The following is a 19,976-nucleotide window of genomic DNA, read 5'->3' as shown; positions in this document are numbered from 1 at the left end:
TTCATCTGGTTCTGTGTTCAGTAGCAGTCCCCTTTAGGGTCGAACGTTCTTGCATTCTGCGAGTATAGCAAGCTAGGCAGAGCAAGACTCACTTATACTGGTTGAGCATTTTTAGATATTTCATATCAGCCCAGCCAGGTGAGATCGCCTCACCGGTTCATGATTCATGATCCATCCGACTTACCAATACGCTCCACTTAGACTTTGCTTATACTTTCGTTCATAGCCTCGCACCTTTGCTTATTGATCATTCCGTTAGCTATCCGTAGTATATAAACCTTTGTATATGCGCTGTAGTAGATCAGTTTGAATATCATCTTAGATTGCAAGCTCATTCCGTCTGGACTCTAAGTCCCCCTGTTATCTGTCCGGACTTGAGTATGCTACTCTGTCTACTCCGAGACTTAGGATAGATTCCTATAGTCTACATATCCGCCTCTGTCTTCAGACAGTCCTCACCCGTTAGTTTCTAGTCCGGATCCAATCCGGAATTAGCCGTTACTCATACGTTCGATATCCGGAAGTCTTAACGGATCCGTTGCGATACAAGACTTATCCGTTACAATACTATCCGTCTCACTAGACGCGATACTTTAGCTCTCTGAAATAAGGGGCAAGACTCGGGAAAGAAGCACAGCGCACGAGCTGAGGCCGAAGCCCTTCGGATCCGATACTACTTGAGTATGGTCTTAACAATGAGCAACAAAGTGGGAGCAAGGAGCTGACAACTGTCATTGTCAGTATCTGTGCTGATGGAGAGACAGCGCCACCTTGTGTTATCTTCAAAGGAAAGGTTATCACACAAACTGGTGTCAAGAAAACCCCGCTAATGCATCATAAGCATTCTCGGCTGTTGGTCCTGCTAGTAATTCTACTAAAACAGTCCTTTAGCCTTGGATATTCTGCAAAAGGATGGACTGACGGCGAGCTTGGACTACTTTGGATCCAACACTTTGATGAACATACTCGAGCCAAAGCCAAAGGCTCTGCACAACTTCTCCTTGTTGATGGTCACTCATCTCACTACACACGAGCTTTCTTAGAACATGCACGCACACATAACATTCATGTCTTGTGCTATCCATCTCATAGCACCCATATTTACCAGGGTCTTGACATCATTGTCTTCAGCAGGCTGAAAGCTTGCTGGGCAGAGGAGAGAGCCCAATGGAAAAGGGAACGTGGTGAAGAGCTTTCAAAACAAAACTTTTTAGCTATCTATGGACATGCTCACAACCGTGCACTCACAACAGAGCTTATCAAAGCCACATTCGAGAAGACAGGGGTCCACCCTTTCAATCCAGATGGTGTTACAGAGGAAGTCATGGCACCAAGTCGAGAGACATCATGTCATAGTCACCTGCCACTTGTTCAGACGACGCCAGTCCACATTGTGTCTCAATTGATTCGGAGGGCAACTGAAGTGCTATCTAGTCCAGCATGACCAAAGTCAGGCTCGAACCAATATTCAGAATCTGCACAAATGGCAGTCAATAGCTTAGCAACAGCATCTGCAGCATTCCTGTTTACCTTGAGTCCTATCTGCTCAACATCCAAAATACCTATGTACATGCCACAGACGGTGTCGCCGCCGCAGTACAAACGGTATGGGGAATTTTTAAACTGTCCTGCCACGACCAAGGCAGAGCATGAACTCCAAGTTGCCTTGCTGGAGTCAGAGCAATGTGAGGAGGAATCTAAGCACCGAATGATTGGCTTACAGGCAGCATCGGTCCTACAAGTCAGATACTGTGATCGAGTACGTGGTCAGCTTGCAGTGCAGGAAGACAAAATGGGAAGGAAAAAGGGTACAAGGCTCATCGGTGATGGCTTACCTCGTATGCTCACTGGTGATGTATTTGTGACACAGGTTATCACACATGAAAATGCCATGGAGGCAGAAGCCAGAGAAAAAGAGATAAGGGCCAAGAGAAGAGCGGAACATTCTGAAGAGCTCGCACATTGGAAAACGGAGGAGATAGAGCAGAAAGAATGAAACCGAGCAACAAGAGCCATTTTTGAGGCACAGAAGGCTGAGTGGGAAGCAGAATGAGATTTGGCGAAGTCGGAGAAACAGAGGCCACAGTGGAACAAACCAAAGATGGGGGCAATCGAGAAACCCGTGTCAAGGCCAGAGTGAGCTCAGCCTGAAGTTTATGAGAGCGAGCAAGAAGACGATGGGGAAGAAGAGGATTAATCTCACGAGCGTGTTTAATCTAATCATTGCCTTTTGGATTACAAATTTATGGCATTGCGTGATGTGACATCTAAATTGAGGTGGGCAAAGGACTGGTAAAGTCAAAGATAACACTGTTTTCAATGATCTTGCTACAACACACTAACATCATCATTGATAGCTCTCAAAAATTTATCGTAGTATTTACATGTACATTGGAATATTACTGTCTACTACGATTTTCGAAAAAATGAGTTATTATGAAGTGGGATGCATTTCAAAATGTGGTGGGCAAAGGACCAGTCCTATACTGTAATGTAAACCTCCGCACTTACCTATGCCGTGTCACGCATGGTACATGCCACGTCACAGGTGCATCAACCAAGTTGTGACGCGGCAATGCCTCGTCACTGCTGCAACAAACCTCAGTGCTGCATCAATGACTGTCAGTGTCACTTAGGTACATAATTTAAGCATTCTACAGGTAGTGGCACTCCCAAAAATCATTTCTCCACCCTCGACTCCTATGGCCTAGAGCAGAACCGGTATTGTGCTGTTGGAAATCTATACATACCATGCCTATTGTGAGTGCTTTGAGATACAGAGTGCACTTGTTTTAACCATACTCTAGGAATTTGTTAAGACCGTACTCAAGTAGTATCGGATCCGAAGGGCTTCGGCCTCAGCTCGTGCGCTGTGCCCCTTTCCCGAGTCTTGCCCCTTATTTCAGAGAGCTAAAGTATCGCGTCTAGTGAAACGGATAAGTATTGCAATGGATCCGTTAAGACTTCCGGATATCGAACGTATAGAGTAACGGCCAATCCGGATCGGATCCGGACTAGAAACTAACGGGTGAGGACTGTCCGAAGACAGAGGCGGATATGTAGACTATAGGAATCTATCCTAAGTCTCGGAGTAGACAAGAGTAGCGTACTCAAGTCCGGATGGATAACGGAGGGACTCAGAGTCCAGACGGAATGAGTGCAATCTAAGATGATATTCGAACTGATCTACTACAGCGCATATACAAAGGTTTATATACTACGGATAGCTAACGGAATGATCAATAAGCAAAGGTGCGAGGCTATGTATGAAAGTATAAGCAAAGTCTAAGTGGAGCGTATTGGTAAGTTGGATGGATCACGAATCATGAACCGGGAATGAAGTACAAGTAAAAGCGGATTCGTAAGTGTAGCGGATCAGTAAGCAAAGCGGAAGTAAAGGATAACCGGTATACCGGTGTACAGGAATACCGAAAGGAGATGAACGATAGTTAGAGTTATATGAACAGGAAATGAAATAAGAATCAAAGCGGATCTGTGGACCGGACGATGGATATGTTCATCGGATCTGGATCGGATCTGAGATCCAGATCATCGGATCTGTAACCGGATATATGGTATATGACAGTATCCCCCCCTTAGGGCCGATCCCTAGAGGCACAAGAATCAGCGATCCGGAACGGATGGTATGAGTGCGAGACAATGGAGAAGCTGATGGGAGAAGTTGCTGAGTTCGGATTCTGACAGATATACGGATGCCAAAGCGTCGCAGGGTGTTCCTTCCTTTCCCTACTTTTTCACTACCACTAGCTTATCTCAACCATGGCTGATAACGGATCCGGCTCTAAGAAGACCGCTAAGCAGACTCTGGCGGATATCCAGGCCGCGCTGGCTGCTGCTGAGGCCGAGGTTCGGAAGGAGGAAGAGGCTGAAAAGCTGAAGCAACAAGCGGAAGAGGCGGAACGGAAGCGCTTGGCAGGGATTAAGAAGATTGAACGGGCTGAGGCCCGAAGGGAAGCGGAGGAGGCTAGGCGCAGGGCTATAGTAGCGGAAATGGTGAGTTATGACTTGTTCTATCGGATCCGTCCCTTATCGGATCCGTAGTCTCGCGCCATCTCAGCGGATAAGGATGGGGCTTGTACCCGCTGCGCTAAGAAGGGTCGGGCCTGTCTGTGGTCCGATGCGGATAGCAATTCCTTGGTAAGTCATCCTTGAATCTTCGGATCCGTGACTCTTAACATTCGGATAGATCAAGGCTTGTAACGCGTGCCGGAAGGACAAGGCTCCTTGTCCCGGACGACCTGGAACCGTTACGGATTCCAAGTCTAAGAAGAGGCAGCGCGCTGCTGAGAACCCATCTCCGAGAGGCAAGGGTAAGAAGCGCCAGCAGAGTCCGACTCCGGATCCGGATATGAAGACGGTAGTAGCGGATGAGGTGGAAGTGGAGTATGATGATCAGGCCTGGGTCGCGGCCGCTAATAGCATTGTAGCGGAACTGGCTCGGACCAACGGATTGCTCCAGCAGAGCATCGGAGCGGCGGAAGGGAGTAGGACTGCTATAGAGCGGATGAATACTAACTTGGAGGCGTTTTTGGAGCAGCAGAGGGAGTTCCAGACCATCCTTCTTGAGGGGATCCGGAATGGAATCCGGATTACAGAGGCGGCTCGTTCTGAGGCCACTGACAAGGACGTTGATGAATCCGGATCCGGATCGGGTGGGGACATGGAGATGGATGGCTGAGGATTTTCGGATCTGCCTTCTCTGCTACTAATGTACTTGTATATCCGCTTTGTATATTCATTGTATAGCAATAGGACCGGGTTTGTCTGGATATGCAGTGTGGAAATCCGAGACTAGATCGGACGCGTTTCCGAGTTCCGTGGCTAGTAGCCATGAAGTCTCTTCGTCTGTTCCTTCGTATCCGGACCATCGGACGAGGTATAAGAGTTGGCATTGTCTTCTACGACGGTCCAGCTTAGAGTCTAGGATTTCGGATATCTCATATTCTGGTTCTCCGTCGACTTCGACCGGAGGTGGAGGAGGCTGGATCCGATTGGGAATTGTGTTCGGAACGGATGGTTCTAGCTGTGAGACATGGAAGACGGGGTGGACGGATTTCATGGATTCGGGAAGTCGGATGGTAAAGGAATGGGTACCCGGACGGGATATGACTTCAAACGGACCTAGATTCTTTTCCGAGAGTTTCTTAGACGGACGAGTGGACCGGAAGTACTTAGCCTTGACAAAGACTTGGTCTCCGATATTGATATCCGGAGCAGGTTTCCGTTTAGCGTCCGCAGGTCCTTGATATCTTTCTTGGGCGTGAGCCATTTCTTCTCTAAGGAATTGGTGAAGGTCGTCGAGGTCTATAGCATAGTCGCGAGCGCGGATGGAGGATAGATCGCGTTCCGGATGGACGGATATGTTCGGATGATAACCCTTATTAGCAAAGAAAGGCGATACTCCGGTAGTAGCACTTGGAGCGTTATTGTAGGCAAATTCTGCTAAGGGAAGTAGTTCCGACCAGTTGTCCTGTTGATAATTGCAATATATCCGAAGGTATTGTTCCAGGGTTTGGTTGGCACGCTCGGTTTGTCCATCCCCTTCCGGATGATATCCGGATGTGAAGTGGAGGACCATATCCAATGCTTTTCCTAAGGATCGGAAGAAGTGGGATACAAACTCTGTACCGCGATCCGAGGTGACATGGGACGGAACTCCGTGCTTGGAAAACACATGAAGTAGGAATAGACGAGCGAGATCCGGAGAGGTAATGGTATCGTGAGTCGGAACAAATATTGCTTGTTTGGATAAACGATCTATGATAACGAGGATGGCTGTAAAGCCTGATGAGTCCGGAAGTTGCTCTATGAAATCCATGGATATGGAATTCCAAGGCTTTTCCGGTATGGGTAGTTGCTTGAGCAATCCGTAGGGTTTATGTCTCGGAACCTTGGCTCGGGCGCAGGTAGTGCAGGACCGGACGTAGTCCTTAACATAGGTGCGTATACCCGGCCATGTATACTCGCGTCGGATGAGGTCTAGGGTTCGGTTTTGACCAAAATGTCCGGATAAGGGGTGATCATGAGTATTACGGAGGACGCGAAGTCGAAGGTTATCGGATTCTGGGACATATATACGGTTGTCGCAACGGAGGAAACCCCTATCGTCCACTGTCCATCTCGGATCTGAAGGTACCGGAAGATGGTTGGTTGCAATAGGGTCATTAGGAAGTGCGGTCAGGATGTCTTTCCGAAGGTCATCAATATCCATTAGAACAGCTGCTCTAAGAACCGGAGTTGCTAAGGTTGAGGCTCGTAGGGACGAAGCTAACTGTTCGGACGTGAATACCGGACGGAAGTTATGAGGGTTAACTCGAGCGTAGTCCTTATCCCCCTCTTTGGGATAGACGTCCCAGCGTCTAGTAAGGGAATCCGGTTTAACTCCGAGTTTTCCGGGACGGAAGCGGATGACAAGATTGAACTGATGGAGGAATTCCGACCAGCGGGCCTGACGGCGAGAGAGGAGTTTGGTAGTGGCGAAGTACTCAAGGTTCTTGTGGTCCGTGACAACATCTACAGGCTCGGCCGAGCCTTCTAGATAATGTCGCCAGGTCCGGAAAGCTTCGTATATAGCTAGAAGTTCCTTATCGTGGGTGTCATAGTTAAGTTCCGGAGCGGTTAGCGTTCGAGAGTAGAACGCTACCGGACGAAGCTCTGAGTCCGGACATACTATGGATAGTATTCCAGCTATAGCGTAGTCAGAGGCATCGGTTTCCACAACTATAGGAACATCCGGCATCCAGTGCGTAAGCACCGGAGCCGTAGTGAAGGCTTTCTTGAGTTCTTCGAAGGATTTCCGACATTCATCGGAAAAGTTCCACGGAGCATCCTTGCGTGTAAGCCGTGTTAACGGAACCACGATATCCGAGTAGTTGAATATAAACCGTCTATAGAAATTTGCGAATCCGAGGAAGGATTGGATATCCTTGACTTTCCGAGGTTCCGGCCAGTCAGTAATAGCTTGGATCTTATCGGACGACATAGTTAAGCCGTCCGGAGATAGGAGATATCCGAGATATTCAACGGAAGTGGAATGGAATTCGCATTTTTCGGGTTTGGCATAGAGACGATGTTTACGGAGTCGACGGAGTACTTCTCGGACGTGTTGCTTGTGGGACGCAAGGTCATGGGAATAGATGAGGATGTCGTCCAGATATACGATAACGCATACATCCAGCATATCAGCAAACACGCTATTGACAAAGCGCTGGAATGCTGCTGGAGCGTTAGTGAGACCTTCCGGCATCACCAACCATTCATAGGAGCCATAGCGCGTTCGGAAGGCAGTCTTCCATTCGTCCCCTTCCGCTATCCGGACAAGATGATAAGCGGATCGGAGGTCGATTTTGGTATAAACTTTAGCACGGCTCGGAGAGTCTAATAGGTCGGCAATGAGGGGTAATGGATATCGGTCTTTCTTAGTGATCTGGTTGAGTCCACGGAAATCCACACAAAGGCGGAGGGATCCGTCCTTTTTCTTGACAAATAGGACCGGAGCTCCGTGAGGAGAGGATGAGGAGCGGAGGAGTCCAGAGGCAATATTTTCATCAAGAAACTTCCGGAGGGCTGCAAGCTCGACCGGGGATAGAGAATAGATAGTTCCGAGGGGAGGACTAGTTCCTTCTTCCAGATCTATGTTCAGATCATAAGGACGATGTGGAGGAAGCTGACCAGCCTTTCCCTTGTCGAAGACATCCGCAAACTCGTGATAGTCCGAAGGAATTTTGGATAGATCCGGAGGATCGGACGATAGAGAAGCGGATCGGAGATCGACACCGGATGGTCGAAGGTATATACTGAACTGGACCGATCCTTCTAACTTGCAGGCCCGGCAAAAGGCAACTGCATTGATTAGGGATATATTAGGAACAGTGTTATCAGCGGAGGGTACGGATGTAGTCGGAGGAGGTATGGTTTCCGTCGGAGGAGGGATATCCGAGGACGGAAGTGACGTCGGAGGGGTCGATGGCATTCCATGAGATGTCGTCCGGAATTCGATGCTGCCCAAAACCCAGTCAATCAACGGATTGTGTCGGGTGAGCCAGCTATATCCAAGAACGATAAAACAAGATGAATCCAAAGGGGTAACGTAGAACGTATCAGAGGTGACTACACCGGACGGAAAGCGGACGGACAAATCTATAGCTTCGGAAATAGTATTATTACAAGTACCATCAAACAAGCGGAGCGGAATCGTAGGTATCGGATATGTAGGGATTTTATGTTTTCGGATGAACGCAGTATCTATGAAACAATGAGAAGAACCACAATCTACAAGAGCTGGAAATTCGGATACGGATGGAAGTAACGGAAGTGAAACATATGGACAGAGGGAAGTCGGATCCGAGAGCGCGACAGCGTTGAGTCTTAACTCCTTTGTGCAGGCAGAGTCAACGCGACCCTCTTCCTGCACGGAGCTAGGAGAGTCGCGGACTATTTTTTTGTCTCAGTAGAGACATCCGGTTTGACTTCCGGAGCGACTACTGCAGCGCGGCCTTTGGCAGCACGCGAAGTAGACTTGGTGCATTCCCGAGCTGTATGGCCGGGTCCACCACAGAATAAGCAGAGTTTCTTGTCCATCCTTCTCTGCCGCTCTTCGGACGTTAACTTTCCGTCCTTACCCAGCTTGGAAGTAAGATCCGGAACCTTAGGAGCGGACGAGTTCGAGGACGCGGATGGCTTTGTAGACTTCTGATCATTGGAGTTTCCGGATTTGTGATTTCCGGATCCGGACGTATTGGAGTTCGTCCGGTCAGAAGTGGATTGCTTAGGGGTAGTGGATGAAGTGGGTTTAGCTTCTCGAGAGATCTCTCCCTTCCGTTCCCAGTATCGGGCGTCGATAGTCTGAGCGAGGACTTTGTATTCGGAAAGAGTAGAGGGTTTACCCATGCGACTGATTTCATCCTTGATACGGGCCGGGAGTCCGTTGTAGAATTGGCGTCGTAAGGCTCCGTCGCCCCAGCCACGAACCTGTGAAGCAAGACGCTGGAATTCCACAACGTACTTGTTGATGCGCTGTCCATCGCGCATGTGGAGCTGTTCGAGCTGCATTTCTGCATCACCGGATGGGTCATGAGGCCCGAAGTTGGCTTGGAGTTCAAGCATGAACACGGAATAGTCATCCATCCAATCCGGATGGTCGTCCAAATCATCGGACAGGAGATCCGGTTCAAACCATTCAAGGGCCATACCCTTAAGGTAGGATTGGGCGAAGTTGACTTTAGCCCTTCCGTTACGGAAAGCCTTAGGCTTGCTCTGGAAGTTAAGCTCACACTGGACAAAGAACGCACGGAGCTTCCGTGGTTCGGATCCGTCGAAGGTATCCGGTTCTCGGACCTTGACTCTAGAATCTTCGGATGCGGGCGCGCGACGATTATTGCGAGCAAGGTTATCGATGGCTTCTGAGAGTCGAAGCATAACGCGGTCTTGTGGGTTTAGACCGTCATTTTCATCATCCTCAACATCCGGATCATCATCCGGATCACCACCGTTATCATCGGGTGGATTACCAGGGAAATCATCATCACCATCATCGGGATCATCATCGTCCGGAGGTCCTACGGCAGGAGTGCGTGTTGGGGTTTCCGGGTGTCGACGATTAAGGAGTTCGGATATGGTTTGAGCGGTTCCGTGGGCGCTAACACGGCGCTGAGAGAAACTGGTGAAGGTGTTGACTATAGGTGTCGGATCACGACGGAGGGAGGTTAGTCCGACCGCGTGCAGAGTTGTTTGTGTCTTGGTAGGAGGCATGATAGATGTTAAGTAACTCGGAAAGGTATGAGTTCGAATATACTGTTAAGACCGTACTCAGTAGTATCGGATTCGAAGGGCTTCGGCCTCAGCTCGTGCGCTGTGCCCCTTTCCCGAGTCTTGCCCCTTATTTCAGAGAGCTAAAGTATCGCGTCTAGTGAAACGGATAAGTATTGCAATGGATCCGTTAAGACTTCCGGATATCGAACGTATAGAGTAACGGCCAATCCGGATCGGATCCGGACTAGAAACTAACGGGTGAGGACTGTCCGAAGACAGAGGCGGATATGTAGACTATAGGAATCTATCCTAAGTCTCGGAGTAGACAAGAGTAGCGTACTCAAGTCCGGATGGATAACAGAGGGACTCAGAGTCCAGACGGAATGAGTGCAATCTAAGATGATATTCGAACTGATCTACTACAGCGCATATACAAAGGTTTATATACTACGGATAGCTAACGGAATGATCAATAAGCAAAGGTGCGAGGCTATGTACGAAAGTATAAGCAAAGTCTAAGTGGAGCGTATTGGTAAGTTGGATGGATCACGAATCATGAACCGGGAATGAAGTACAAGTAAAAGCGGATTCGTAAGTGTAGCGGATCAGTAAGCATAGCGGATCAGTAAGCAAAGCGGAAGTAAAGGATAACCGGTATACCGGTGTACAGGAATACCGAAAGGAGATGAACGATAGTTAGAGTTATATGAACAGGAAATGAAATAAGAATCAAAGCGGATCTGTGGACCGGACGACGGATATGTTCATCGGATCTGGATCGGATCTGAGATCCAGATCATCGGATCTGTAACCGGATATATGGTATATGACAGGCTCCGGGCAAAGGCACTACGGGATCGATGGAAGGAAGAAATGATGTTGGTCCAATTGGAGATGGATTGGACATGTAACTTTTTCTTGTGGAAAGCAACCCAATGGGGTGACAGGATGCGGGAATCATTGGTGAAACACCTTCCGGGTCATGCATGCTACTCGGGAAGGCAATCCCAAATGTATTCATTGCTGGCACAGGATGCCCAGGCAGCATTTCAAGACCTGAAGACCGGGTTTATAGATGCTCGAGATGAATGAAATTTTTTTACCAACAATATGAAACAGCTACTTTGACCCAAACATTTTAGTCCCGGGAATTGGCCGGGTCGACCCATGTCGGAGTTTGAAAAATTTTATCAATCAACCAGTGGCTCATATCTTGACCTCCGAACCAACTGCCATTGTCATTGTCATTTCCAGCTTCATAATCCTGCATTAACCATGTCTGTATTGCATACTCCCCCAACATCCCCTTCTAATTCTCAGACTTCCGGCAATGGGTTCCGACCCCTCACACTCACTCAGGCAGATATTGCAGCTACAATGTCAATGGCTGCATCTCGCATCCGAGCGTCCATCTCTCAATATCAGATGGAGGCTGCCCACACCCAGGAGCCATCTGCTACTCGGATCACGCACTTTAAAGCCGGGCTGCAATGGGAGATAGCTGTAAGAGGCTGATGACTGTGGTGGTCAATGCTGACATTTCCAACAGACTTTTGTGACTTCCATCCTGCAGTACTCAGCTGCAAGTAACATCATTTCGGTTGTTCCGAGCCCGGTTGCTCATATTCTTCAGTTGATTCCCGAGCTCACCTGGAACATGGTTCTGGACCACATCTTTTCATCCCACCTATGCCAGTTTCAAGACATCGCAGATCTGGGGGATCCCTCCCGCATTGTATCCACCTATGGTACTCCATGGTGGACCGGATCAACTGCCATCCCGAACGAATTATGGCCATGGGATCAGCAAATATCGAGTCCCGACTATCAAGTACCGGGTACCGTGTACCGAAACCCGAAACCCGGTACTCAGTAGTCGGTGAAATGTGTACAACATCACTATGGAATATACTCGAATATCGAGTCCCGACTATCAAGACCTGAAACCCGAATGTTGAGTATGGAGTGCCTGACATCTAGTATCATGTATTTGAAGGTGGGTACTAACACGGGTAACTACCTTTCTACTTCTTCCAATCCAACCTTGCCCATCCACACGACGGAATCCCAGCATAAACATGAACAGCATCCCTCATATACCATGCCCAGGCAATCCGATCCCCTTCCACTGCATGAACCGCGTGTCTGACAATCCTTCCCGAAAATGCAATCATGCACCCCGGATCGTACCTTAACTCCAGCTGCAGGCTTGGCATACTCATCCGAGCATTAGAATAATTCCCCACGCTAGTGAGAATATCGAAGCATTCAGAAATCGATGAGGGGTCTCGATGATTCGGGGTTTCCCGATTGCATATGACGGTGAGGCTGTTAAACACCGTTGCCCAGTACTGGAGAGTCTCTGACATCTTCGGCAGTTCCTTGCTTCGTGCCTTTTCTCCGAGGCTCGCAAAGGCTTGCAACCCTGCCCAGTACTGCTCAGGATGCATCACCCTGAGTGCCGCTGTGGCAATGGCTGCTGGCCCACATATTGCAGTAACATATCTCCGTATTATACGAGTGAACGGACGTGCATAATATCCCGTATGATACGGGCCAGCGGACCATGGGCCGAAGGTAGATATATCCTCGACTGTGACGGATGGGCCGGGAGTGTTATTATTCCTGATGGAAACGGGTTGGCCCAGGTGGGGAATATGTAAAGTAGATGGGTGGGCCGATGGACATGAATTTTCAATAGACGGATCGGCCGAGGTAGTTGGATATTATGTAGATGGGTGTACCAAGGTAGATATGTATCAAATAGCCGGGTATATCAAGGGTGCTTGTTATCACATAGACAGGTGGGCCCAGATATATATCATATTAGACGGGTGGGCCGACAAATTAATATTATTTTGTAGACGGGTGGGCCGACGTATTGGTATTATTTTGTAGACGAGTGGGCTGAGGGAGCGGTGAAAGATTTATTATATATGGGTGGGCCAATGGTAGACATATATTGCATAGACGGGTAGGCCGACGTAGGGGTATATAATATAAACGGTGGGCCCAGGAGAATGATAATTGTAGACATGATGGAGCTCAGCTAGTTGTATATCATGGAGGTAATAATTCAAAGTCATCTAATGATGTAGTATGGCATGGAGCCTTGCAAAGGGGTGAAGTGGAAACTCGAGCGAAGTGTACCGAGTTCCGAGACCCGGGTCTCGACAAATGAATATGTGATGTCCAGCACACTTCCGATCGTCTGGTATTTCATTGAGCAATATATGATAATAGATCTTTGAAAGCCAACATCATCCAAGCCTACCAAATGCCAAATGCCAAGTTCCAACTACCGAAAATCAAGTGAAGTGAATCAATATCCGAGCCCTGACTATCAAATCCCGACAATCGACCATTGAGTCCCGACTACTGAGTCTTGAAACCCGAGTCCCAAAGCCCGAGATTTGAGTCCTGAAACCCAATGCCCGACCATTGAATCCCAACAATCGAGTATCAAGTCCCGACCAACGAGTCCCAAATATTGAGTCCCGACCATCGAGACCCAACACCCAATACCCGACACCCGACACCAACACCAACACCCAACACCCAACACCCAACACCCGACAACCGACAACCGACAACCGACAACCGACAACCGACAACCGACAACCGACAACCGACAACCGACACCCGAGATTCAAGACTCAAGTTCCGACTATGGAGTCCCGGATATCAAAAATCAAGTGAAGTGTACTGAGATCTGAGTCCAACCTGAAGGATTCCTTAGGCTGGACTTCCAAACCTTTGGATTTGTCCTTCCATCTCTATCCAAGCTTAAGGATTAATTCCTTAAGCTGGACCTTTGCCTTTCTGGCACTTCCTGTCTTTCCAAGACTTATGTCTACTTCCTGTTATCTCCGACTCCACCTAAGTGTAGCCTACCTCTGTTTGCTTCTACTCCAGACCTTGTCCATGGTAGCCTTTATTCTCCTGTCCTATAATCCTGTCCACTTCTGCTGACCTCCAGACCTTTGGATCTCCGGACCTTTGGATCTCCGGACATCTTACCCTTCGGATATCAAAACCTTCGGACATTGTAACCTTTGGACATCATGACCTTCAGACATCATAACCTTTGGACATCTTAACCTTTGGACATCTGAACATTCAGATGGCGCAACCTTCAGACATCCTGTCCTCTGGACCACTCCTCCTATCTGATCCTGCTTTGGACTCTGTCCCTTGCAGTCTCTCCTCCATGTGCTTCCATCTAGGAAGCTTACCTTCAGAAGTCTTATCTTCGGACCCTATGCAGCAGGTGAAACTCCTCCAGAGTTTCCTGTACTTCTCTAGAAGTTTCTATACTCCTCCGGAAGGTTCCTGTGCTCATCCAGAAGTCCTCCAGCACTCCATCAGAGTAGCCAGTCTCCAGAAGTCCTTCGGACTTCATTGGATTTCATCTAGACTTCATTCTGAAATTAAGGGTATGTACTTGGGAAAGGTGCAAAATAAAATATACTGACTACCAAGTGCTGAGCACTAAGTGTCGAGTTCCAAGTTCCGAGTTCCGAGTTCCGAGTGCCAAGTGCCCCGATGCTTTCGGGTATTAACACCCAGATAGCCCTCGCTCTCAGGGGCCCATCAGAATTTAGATCATCTCAAACGGATGTGATTTGAGTGAGATATGAGCAAAATACTATATACCGGGTGAATTTTGGCATCAGAAGTTCGATGCTTTCGGGCATTGACATGAAGATAGCCCTCGATCTCAGGGGTGTGGGAGAATTCAGATTATCTGAAATGGATATAATTTGAGTGAGATATATGCAAAATACAATATATTGGCTACTGAGTGCTGAGTACCAAGTGCCGAGTGCCAAGTGCAGAGTGCCCCGATGCTTTCAGGCATTAACACCCAGATAGCCCATGCTCTCAGGGGCCCATCAGAATTTAGATCATCTCAAACAGATGTGATTTAATGTGTCCCAAGTGCTGAGTGCCGAGTCCCAAGTGCTGAGTGCCGAGTGCTGAGTTCTGAGTTCCGAGTTCCAAGTTCCGAGTTCCGAGTTCCGAGTTCCGAGTTCTGAGTTCCGAGTTCCGAGTTCCGAGTTCCGAGTTCCGAGTTCCGAGTTCTGAGTGCCAAGTGCCCCTATATATCGGGTGAATTTCAGCATTGGAAGTTTGATGCTTTCGATGTTTGTGATGTCGGGTCTCGATGCTTTCGGGCAGTAACATGTAGATAGCCCTCAATCTCAGGGGTGTGGCAAATTTAGATTGTCTGAAACAGATATAATTTGAGTGAGATATATGCAAAATACCACACACTGACTACCAAGTGCTGAGTGCCAAGTGCCAAGTGCCAAGTGCCGAGAACCAAGTGCCGAGAACCAAGTGCCGAGTGCCGAGTGCCGAGTGCCGAGTGCTGAGTGCCCTGATGCGTTCAGGCATTCAATCACTGTCAGGAGGTGTTCCCTCATCCACCTCAGTGCCTTCAGTGTTGCAATCAAGCTTTCTGCTGTGTGCTGAGTGCCGAGTGCCGAGTTCCGAGTTCCGAGTTCCGAGTTCCGAGTTCCGAGTTCCGAGTTCCGAGTTCCGAGTTCCGAGTTCCGAGTGCCCTGATGCTTTCGGGTATTAACACCCAGATAGCCCTCGCTCTCAGGGACCCGTCAGAATTGAAATCATCTCAAACGGATGTGATTTGAGTGAGATATGAACAGAATACTATATACCGGGTGAATTTTGGCATCAGAAGTTCAATGCTTTCGATGTTTTTGATGTCTGGTCTTGATGCTTTCGAGCATTAATATGTAGATAGCCCTTGATCTCAGGGGTGTGGCAGAACTCACATTGTCTCAAACAGATATAATTTGAGTGAGATATTTGCAAAATACTATGTATATACTGACTACCGAGTGCTGAGTGCCGAGTTCTGAGTTCTGAGTTCCGAGTGCCAAGTGCCGAGTGCCGAGTTCCGAGTGCCGAGTGCCGAGTGCCCCGAGGCTTTTGGGTATTAACATCCAGATATCCCACGCTCTCAGGGGCCCATCAGAATTTAGATCATCTTAAACGGATGTGATTTGAGTGAGATATGAGCAAAATACTATATACCAAGTGAATTTCACCATCAGAAGTTTGATGCTTTTGATGTTATTGATATCAAGCCTCGATGCCTTCAGGCATTGACATGCAGATAGCCCTAGATCTCACGGGTCTGGCAGAATTTAGCCCATCCCAAATGGATAAGAGTTGAGTGAGATATGAGCAAAATCCCATATACTGTGTGTATTTCAGCATTGTAAGGTCAATGCTTTCCATGTTTGCAATGTCTAGCCTCAATGCATTCAGGCATTCACAAGCAGATAGAACTTGATCTCAGGGGCCTGTCACAATTCAGATCGTCTCACACGGATAAGACTTGAGTGAGATATGAGCAAAATATTACATATCGGATGATTTTTGATGTCAGGCCTTGCACCAAGGGTAAGCACATAGCACAACAGGAATAAATCCTGTTGTCCTAGTATCCTTATATATTGCATATACTATCGAAGGGATGTTGGGGATCATATTTTGCCTCAAACAGACATGATTTGAGGGAGATATGAGCAAAATACAATTTATTGGGTGTGTCTGAGCTTCGCAGGTTCAATGTTTTTGTTGTCAGCCTTGTGTGGGAAAAATTCTAAAACATCAGGAGAAACATAAAAACACATCATCAGGGACTACATCAGGTTTGCTATGATCACACCTATGTATAATATGATAGATTGGCTTCCAGTGTACTGTTCCAGTCCCTGAAACAGTATCTGTCAGTGGTATGTATCTCTAAATACAAAAAAACTCGAAATTCAAGGCAATCACTGTGCACTGGTGCAAGAAAGTTACAATCACAAGATATATACATCAGCAAAATATGATTTTGCCACACGGTTACCAGAAGGTCACAAGCTTTGACAGTGCTTACTAGACTAAGGATATGATTGTCTTAACTCAATAGTCTTAACTTGCTAGGCATAATATAAGCTTTCTTAATAACCATGACTGTCATATCTTCCATAATAATCCTAACCCTCACAGCTTATGTATTATGTAGTAATCAACAATCATATTAGACTATCAAGTGAAGACTATCGTATAATGACTATCAAGTTAAGACTACTGTATTTTATTCTAAGTCTGTACAATAGACCTGTGATACTTGATGAGTGTCAGCCTGAACAGTACAGTGGCTCAAAAAAACCGTCCGTATGTTTTGGCATTTTTTCACTATCTATAATATTGTGTGAGAACAAACAAATGCCTCAAAAACATGCTTATACCACATTGTAGTATGGCTTCAGGGCTTTCATTTGAGCCCTACACCGTGGGAATCGGTGGAGATATGGTGAAGATACAAGGCTCACAAAATGGTGACTCATGCGGACAGTTTTTTGACTCAAGTATTTTACAGTAATAACCAGGTATTCTAGTATTTTGTATGACCTCCCTTGGCTTTAATTACTGCCTCTATCCTTCTAGGCATACTCTCAATTAATTTCTGGCAATCCTCAGCTGTGATCTTCCCCCATTCCACTGCTACTCTCTCCCAAAGCTCCCATACTCCTTTAGGGGGGTTTTCATAGGCTTGAAGCTTTTTCTTGAGTGTTCCCCAGAGATGTTCAATGACATTGACATCAGGAGACTGTGCTGGCCAGTCAAGAACATTGATGTTATGTTCTTCAAACCATTCCCTAGCTCTTCTGGATGTGTGCTTGGGATCATTATCCTGTTGGAAAATGATATCTTCTTCATCAATCCCTGATTCTGCCAAGCTAGGCAGCAAGTGGTCATTTAAAAATGTCCACATACTGCTCAGCATTCATCTTCCCCTCAACCTCAGCAAGCATTCCCACACCATTCCATCCCATACAGCCCCATACCATTAAAGAACCTCCTCCAAACTTGACAGTCCCATTAACCTCTCTGTCTGTTAGGCCATCTCCCTTCTTTTTCCATACATACACCTTCCCATCTGACCCAATCCTATTGATTTTGGTCTCATCTGACCATATAACATGCTTCCAGTCCTCTACAGTCCAGTGTTGATGAGCTAAGGCAAAGGCTAGTCTTCTCTGCCTATGTTTGATGGAGAGAAGAGGCTTTTTCTTCTTTGTTACTGCCTTGAGATGAGCTGCCTTGAGAACATTCCTCACAGTTTGTGAAGAGACAGGGGTAGTGATGGTGGAATTGATATAATGGGTGGCTTGGACAGCATTATCAGCCTTTCCTGTAGTGATATGTTGGATAATAGCCCTTTTGTCAGTAGAGGTAAGCTTGGATGGACGTCCTCCACAAGAGTTTTCCTTGTCTGGGTGGCTTTCTTTGATGAACTTGGCCACAGTGGACTTGCATATTCCAGTTCTAGAGGAAATTTGGCGAGCAGAGAGGCCAGCATAAGACAGAGAGAGGATATTATCTCTTTGAGCAGAGGAGATGGCTTTCATGGTGATTATGACTATGATACATGAGATATTCTGGTTTATATAGTTAGATATAGTCATAAAATAACATAATGACACCACTTTATAATTTATATAATAGTGGCATGATTTTTATGGTGTCATAAATAATGATTTATATAGTTTTAATATACACTCAAAAAACTGTCCACATGAGTCATCATTTTATAAGCCTTATATCTCCACCATATCTCCGCCGATTCCCACGGTGTAGGGCTCAAATAAAAGCCCTGAAGCCATACTACAATGTGGTATAAGTATGTCCTTGAGGAATTTGTTCATTCTCACACAATATCATAGATAGTGAAAAATGTCAAAACATGCGGACAGTTTTTTGAGCCACTGTATATTAAAGATCACACTATCATACTACACATAGGTATGACTATTGAAGACATGATGTAGTGCCTTATGATGTGTTTTTATGTGTCTCCTGATGTGTTGAGAATGTCCTACATTACCTCATATGTCCATGTGAGGCCATATGAATTCTGTGACACTCCTGACATTAAGGGCTATCCACATGTCAATGAACACAGTCATCTAGGCCTCACATTGAAATCATTGAAAGCATCAAACTCCTGATGCGAAAATATGATCCAAATTCTGAAGGACCCCTGAGAGTGAAGGCTATCTGCATATCAATGCCTGAAAGCATTGAGGCCCGACATCAAAATCATTGAAAGCATTGAACTTCCAATGCTGAAATTCACCTGATATATAGTATTTTGCTCCTATCTCACTCAAATCACATCTGTTTGAGATAATCAAAATTCTGATGGACCCCTGAGAGCAAGGGCTATCTGGGTGGTAATGCCCGAAAGCATCAGGACACTCAGCACTCGGAAGGCACTTGGCACTCGGCACTCGGCACTTGGTACTCAGCACTTGGTAGTCAGTATATGGGATTGTGCATATATCTCACTCAAATTATATCTGTTTCAGACAATCTGAATTTTACCACACCCCTGAGATCGAGGGCTATCTACATGTCAATACCCAAAAGCATTGAGACCCGACATCAAAAACATCGAAAGCATTGAACTTCTGATGCCAAAATTCACCCGGTATATAGTATTTTGTTCATATCTCACTCAAATCACATCCGTTTGAGATGATCTAAATTCTGACGGGCCCCTGAGAGCGAGGGCTTTTAATACCCGAAAGCATCGGGTCACTCGGCACTCGGCACTCGGCACTCGGCACTCGGAACTCGGAACTCGGAACTCGGTTCTCTGCACTTGGCACTTGGTACTCAGCACTCAGTAGTCAGTGTGTGGTATTTTGCATATATCTCACTCAAATTATATCTGTTTCAGACAATCTAAATTTTGCCACACCCCTGAGATCGAGGGCTATCTACATGTTAATGCCCGAAAGCATCAAGACCCGACATCAAAAACATCGAAAGCATCAAACTTCCAATGCTGAAATTCACCCGGTATATAGTATTTTGCTCATATCTCACTCAAATCACATCTGTTTGAGATGATCTAAATTCTGACAGGCCCCTGAGAGCGAGGGCTATCTGGGTGTTAATACCCGAAAGCATCGGGGCACTCGGAACTCGGAACTCGGAACTCGGCACTCGGCACTCAGAACTCAGCACTCGGCACTCAGCACTTGGGACTCGGCACTCAGCACTTGGGACACATTAAATCACATCTGTTTGAGATGATCTAAATTCTGATGGGCCCCTGAGAGCATGGGCTATCTGGGTGTTAATGCCCGAACGCATCGGGGCACTCAGCACTC

At 46.9% G+C, this 19,976-nt stretch overlaps 3 protein-coding genes across 3 annotated transcripts; all 3 read left to right on the top strand.

The window, feature by feature from the left end:
- Nucleotides 1-1,570: 1,570 nt before the first annotated feature.
- DFJ58DRAFT_662092 (uncharacterized protein) lies at nucleotides 1,571-1,996 on the top strand (the record flags this gene model as incomplete). Its single annotated transcript, XM_041382276.1, has 1 exon — nucleotides 1,571-1,996. The coding sequence occupies one exon, from the start codon at nucleotides 1,571-1,573 to the stop codon at nucleotides 1,994-1,996; it is 426 nt and encodes a 141-aa protein (XP_041242747.1).
- Nucleotides 1,997-10,590: 8,594 nt separating this feature from the next.
- On the top strand, nucleotides 10,591-10,863 carry DFJ58DRAFT_662093 (uncharacterized protein; the record flags this gene model as incomplete). Its single annotated transcript, XM_041382277.1, has 1 exon — nucleotides 10,591-10,863. The coding sequence occupies one exon, from the start codon at nucleotides 10,591-10,593 to the stop codon at nucleotides 10,861-10,863; it is 273 nt and encodes a 90-aa protein (XP_041242746.1).
- Nucleotides 10,864-11,046: 183 nt separating this feature from the next.
- DFJ58DRAFT_729278 (uncharacterized protein) lies at nucleotides 11,047-11,647 on the top strand (the record flags this gene model as incomplete). Its single annotated transcript, XM_041385729.1, has 2 exons — nucleotides 11,047-11,274; nucleotides 11,321-11,647. 2 exons carry the CDS (start codon nucleotides 11,047-11,049, stop codon nucleotides 11,645-11,647), a joined length of 555 nt encoding a protein of 184 aa, XP_041242745.1.
- Between the last annotated feature and the right edge of the window lie 8,329 nt (nucleotides 11,648-19,976).

Source organism: Suillus subalutaceus (genome assembly GCF_016647625.1).
Source record: "Suillus subalutaceus strain FC151 chromosome Unknown DFJ58scaffold_70, whole genome shotgun sequence".
NCBI classification, from domain to species: domain Eukaryota; kingdom Fungi; phylum Basidiomycota; class Agaricomycetes; order Boletales; family Suillaceae; genus Suillus; species Suillus subalutaceus.
Note: the sequence above shows the minus strand (reverse complement) of the source record. Positions and strands in the feature narration are given on the sequence as shown.